General features: G+C 42.5%; 1 protein-coding gene across 6 annotated transcripts in view; it reads left to right on the top strand.

Moving 5' to 3' along the window:
• CDK12 (cyclin dependent kinase 12) overlaps positions 1-4543 on the top strand; it is a 104850-nt gene that overhangs the window by 30896 nt on the left and 69411 nt on the right. For all 6 annotated transcript variants that reach the window (XM_023510963.1, XM_012803023.2, XM_023510964.1 and 3 more), the window contains exon 5: positions 279-449. In XM_023510963.1, coding sequence (XP_023366731.1) covers positions 279-449 — 171 coding nt within the window. The remainder of the gene's footprint in view (positions 1-278; positions 450-4543) is intronic.

Genomic DNA, 4543 nt, shown 5'->3' with positions numbered 1-4543 from the left:
TTTTTTTTGAGACGGAGCCTCAAGCTATCCCCCTGGGTAGAGTGCCATGGCATCACGCTCACAGCAACCTCCAACTCCTGGGCGCAAGCGAGTCTCCTGCCTCAGCCTCCCAAGTAGCTGGGAAGAATAATTTCTTTTTTAAAAAACATAAAAGTATCTACGCTATAACCATTAAAGCAGGCATTAAGTCTGTCTTTCAGGGCAAAGGTCATGCCAGTTCATGATAGTGGCCAAAAAATGCTAATTGATAATGATTTTGGTTTGGATTTTTTTGGCAGGAGAACTAGTGGCTCTGAAGAAGGTGAGACTAGACAATGAGAAAGAGGGTTTCCCAATCACAGCCATTCGTGAGATCAAAATTCTTCGTCAGTTAATCCATCAAAGTGTTGTTAACATGAAGGAAATTGTCACAGATAAGCAAGATGCACTGGATTTCAAGAAGGACAAAGGTACTGGCAAAGAATCACATTTCTTTTCTTTCTTTCTTTCTTTTTTTCTTTCTTTCTAATCTAACTCTCTGCCCTGGATAGAGTGCTATGGCATTCTAGCTCATAGCAATCTGAACTCTTTGGATCAAGTGATTCTCTTACCTCAGCCTCCCAAGTAGCTGAGACTATAGTCACCCACTATAATGGCCAGCTTTTTTTTTTTTTTTAAGAGACAGGGTCTTTTTTTTGCTCAGGCTTGTCTCCAACTTGTGAGCTTGGGGTGATCCAACCGCCTTAGCCTCCCATAGTGCTAGGATTACAGGCGTAAAAAAGAATCACGTTTCTGTGGGTAGATTGGCCCAATTTTATTTGCCTTTCTTAGCTTATTTGACTATGTGGATTTTTGAATATATTATCCTAGGTCCTTCTGTTTTCTGTAATCTGTACCAGAATTAAAATGTTGTTCTTCCTTAGTGTATTTTTTTATACTTCTAAAAGTCACTATCAATTATTAAAATATGCATTAGGTAGGTAGGGTTTGCTGTATAACACCTAATAAAGCCAGCAGATAAATCATAAAAGATCATCTTTCAAATATCTTTTTCTAGATTTTTAAAGTTTTTTGGTTTGTGTTTTTATAAATTATAAAATAAATAATAAAGCAAATGGAAATTAACACCCAGATTTATCAGTTACTGACATATTTATATTATCCTCTTTGGTTATTATTGTTATTATTATTATTTTTTTCTGAGACAGCCTCCAGCTGTCCCCCTGGGTAGAGTGCTGTGGCATCACAGCTCACAGCAACCTCCAACTCCTGGGCTCAAGTGAGTCTCCTGCCTCTGCCTCCCAAGTAGCTGGGACCACAGGCGCCTGCCACAACGCCTGGCTATTTTTTGGTTGCAGCCATCATTGTTTGGCGGACCTGGGCTGGATTCCAACCCGCCACCTTAGGTGTATGTGGCTGGCACCTTAGCCACTTGAGCCACAGGTGCTGAGCCTGGTTATTATTTGTATGCGTCCATATTTTTACATAGTTTTACACTGATAAAGAGTGCAGACTTGGCTTGGTGACTCCCATAATCCTAGCACTCTGGGAGGCTGAGTTAAATAGATTGCTTGAGTTCCTTAGGAGTTAGAGACCAGCCTAAGCAAGAATGAGACCCTGTCTCTACTAAAAATAGAAAAACTGGTAAGGCATTGTGGCAGGCACCGGTAGTCCTAGGTTCTTGGGAGGCTTAGGCAAGAGGAACTCTTGAGCCCAAGAGTTTGAGGTTATTGTGAGGTATGATGATGGCATGGCTTTCTATTCAGGGTGACCGAGTGAGACTCTGTCTCAAAAAAAAAAAAAATTTCTAGTTCAAAGCAGGCATTATTCTTCAGGCCACATAATACTTTTATTTCCTGAAGTTGTAACTTTTGTCTGTGTTTGGGAGATAAGATTATTTATTGTTTCTATACTTATGTTTAAAATAGTCTGCACATGACATCATCTAACCTGATGGTCTTATATTTTAAAATGGATTAGGATGGACAACTGAAAATAGAGCTTTTGGGGTCAAAAGAATAAATGGCATCTGTGCATATAGTCTGGAATAAAAGCAGATGTGACTGAAGTGTATAAAACTTGGAAGGTCTATAATCAAATATAAGTTGGGTTATACTTTTAAAATAAAGGAGAAGTGGCATATTCATAAGTAAGTGATAAGTGCCTGAGATGATGGATACTCCAGCTATCCTGATTTGATTAATTTATATTTTATGTTTTAATCAAAACATCACATGTGCCTTTACCCTATAAATATATAGTATGATTGTATATTCTTAATAATTAAAAATGAATTTCATTTCTTTTTTTTTTTTTTAAGAAACAGAGTCTCACTTTATCGCCCTCTGTAGAGTGCCAGCCATGGCTTCACAGCTCACCACAGCAACGTCCAACTCCTGGGCTTAGGTGATTCTCTTGCCTCAGCCTCCCCAGTATGTGGGACTACAGACTCCCGCCACAATGCCCAGCTATTTTTTGTTGTTGTTGTTGGAGTTTGGCTGAGACTGGGTTCAAACCCGCCACCCTTGGTATATGGGGCTGGCGCCCTACCTACTGAACCATCGGCGTTGCCCTAATAATGAATTTCTTTTTAAAACTTGGAAGGTGGCTCGGCGCCTGTGGCTCAAGCGGCTAAGGCGCCAGCCACATATACCTAAAGTGGCAGGTTTGAATCCCCAGCCCGGGCCCGCCAAACAACAATGATGGCTGCAACCAAAAAATGGCCAGGCGTTGTGGCGGGCGCCTGTAGTCCCAGCTACTTGGGAGGCTGAGGCAGGAGACTCGCTTGAGCCCAGGAGTTGGAGGTTGCTGTGAGCTGTGATGCCACAGCACTCTACCCAGGGGGATAGCTTGAGGCTCCGTCTCAAAAAAAAAAAAAAAACTTGGAAGGTAATTAATAAAGTTCAGCTGTACAGAGTCTCAAGGATAGTATCAGGAGCAATCTTTGAAATTGATAGTATTATTTTATTTATTAATTTTTAAATTTTTTTAGTTTTGAGATAGAGTCTCACTCTGTGGCCCTAGGTAGAGTACCATGGTGTCATATCTCATAGCAACCTCAAATTCTTGGATTCAAGCGATCCTCTTGCCTCAGTCTCCCAAGTAGCTGGGACTACAGGTGCTGGACACAATGCCTACCTCTTTTTATTTTTTTTTTTTTATTTTACTTATTTGTTTATTTTGAGACAGTCTTACTATGTTGCTGTACGTAGAGTGCCATGGCATTACAGCTGAGAGCAACCTCCAACTCTTGGGCTTAAGCGATTCCCTTGCCTCAGCCTCCCAGGTAGTTGGGACTACAGGTGCCTTCTGCAATGCTTGACTATTTTTCGTCGCAATTGTCATCTTTGTGGTTTAGCAGGCCCAGGCCAAGTTCACCTGCCTGCCTCAGTGTATGTGACCAGTGCCCTACCTCTGTGCCTTGGGTGCTGAGCCATCCCAGCTCTTTTTAGAGATAGGGTCTTGAACTCCTGAGCTCAAGTAATCCACCTGCCTGGGCCTCCCAAAGTCTTCTGGCCTGATGAAAGTAGTCTTAAAAGCAAATAAAAAGACCTTTTTTTGCCTGGTGTGGTGACTAATGCTTATAATTCCAGCAATTTAGAAGGCCCAGGTGAGAGGATTACTGAAAGCTAGCCTAGGCAACAAAGTGAGACCCCCATCTCAAAAAATAATACCATGTTTGCCCAAAAATAAGACCTACCCAAAAAAATAAGCCCTAGCAGGATTTTTATGCATTTGTTAAATATAGTGATGGGCGTGGCTATGCTGCATGGTGACATTGTACACCATCCTGGGTGGTATACCAGGATGATATAAAAATAGTAAGGTCAGGAGTGGTGAATGCTAGTACTTTGGGAGGCCAAGGTGGAGGGATTACTCAAGGCAAGGAGTTTACAACCAGCCTCAGCAACTTAGGCCCCATTTCTACAAAAAAAATTTTTTTTCTATTTCTTTTGCTTTTTTTAGGAGACAGAGTCTCACTCTTGTCCAGGCTAGCATCCCATGGTGTCAGTCTAGCTCACAGCAACTGCAAAGTCCTAGGTTCTGGTGATCCTCCTGCCTCAGCCTCCTGAGTAGCTGGGAATGTAGGCACCCACCACAACGCTGGGCTAATTTTTTCTCTTATTCATTCATTGATTCATTCATTTATTGAAACAGTCTTTTTTACCCTCGCTAGACTGCTGTGGAGTCATAGCTCATAGCCACCTCAAAATCACCCGATTCTCTTGCCTCACCCTCCTTAGTAGCTGGGACTACAGGTGTCCGCCACAATGCCTAGCTATTTTTTAGAGATGGGGTCTCGCTCTTGCTTAGGCTGGTCTCAAACCTGTGAACTCAGGCAGTCTACCCACCTCAGCCTCCTAGCATGCTAGGATTACAGATGTGAGCCAACTCACCTGGACTTCACTATTTTTAGTAAAAATAGAATCTTGCGGCTTGGCGCCTATAGCTCAAGCGGCTAAGGCGCCAGCCACGTACACCTAAGGTGGTGGGTTCGAATCCCCAGCCCGGACCCGACAAACAACAGTGACGGCTGCAACCAAAAAATAGCCGGGCGTTGTGG

Source organism: Otolemur garnettii, unplaced genomic scaffold (genome assembly GCF_000181295.1).
Source record: "Otolemur garnettii isolate 467f Iridium unplaced genomic scaffold, OtoGar3 scaffold00018, whole genome shotgun sequence".
In the NCBI taxonomy this organism is placed as follows: Eukaryota; Metazoa; Chordata; class Mammalia; order Primates; family Galagidae; genus Otolemur; species Otolemur garnettii.
This window is presented reverse-complemented; position numbering and strand designations above follow the sequence as displayed.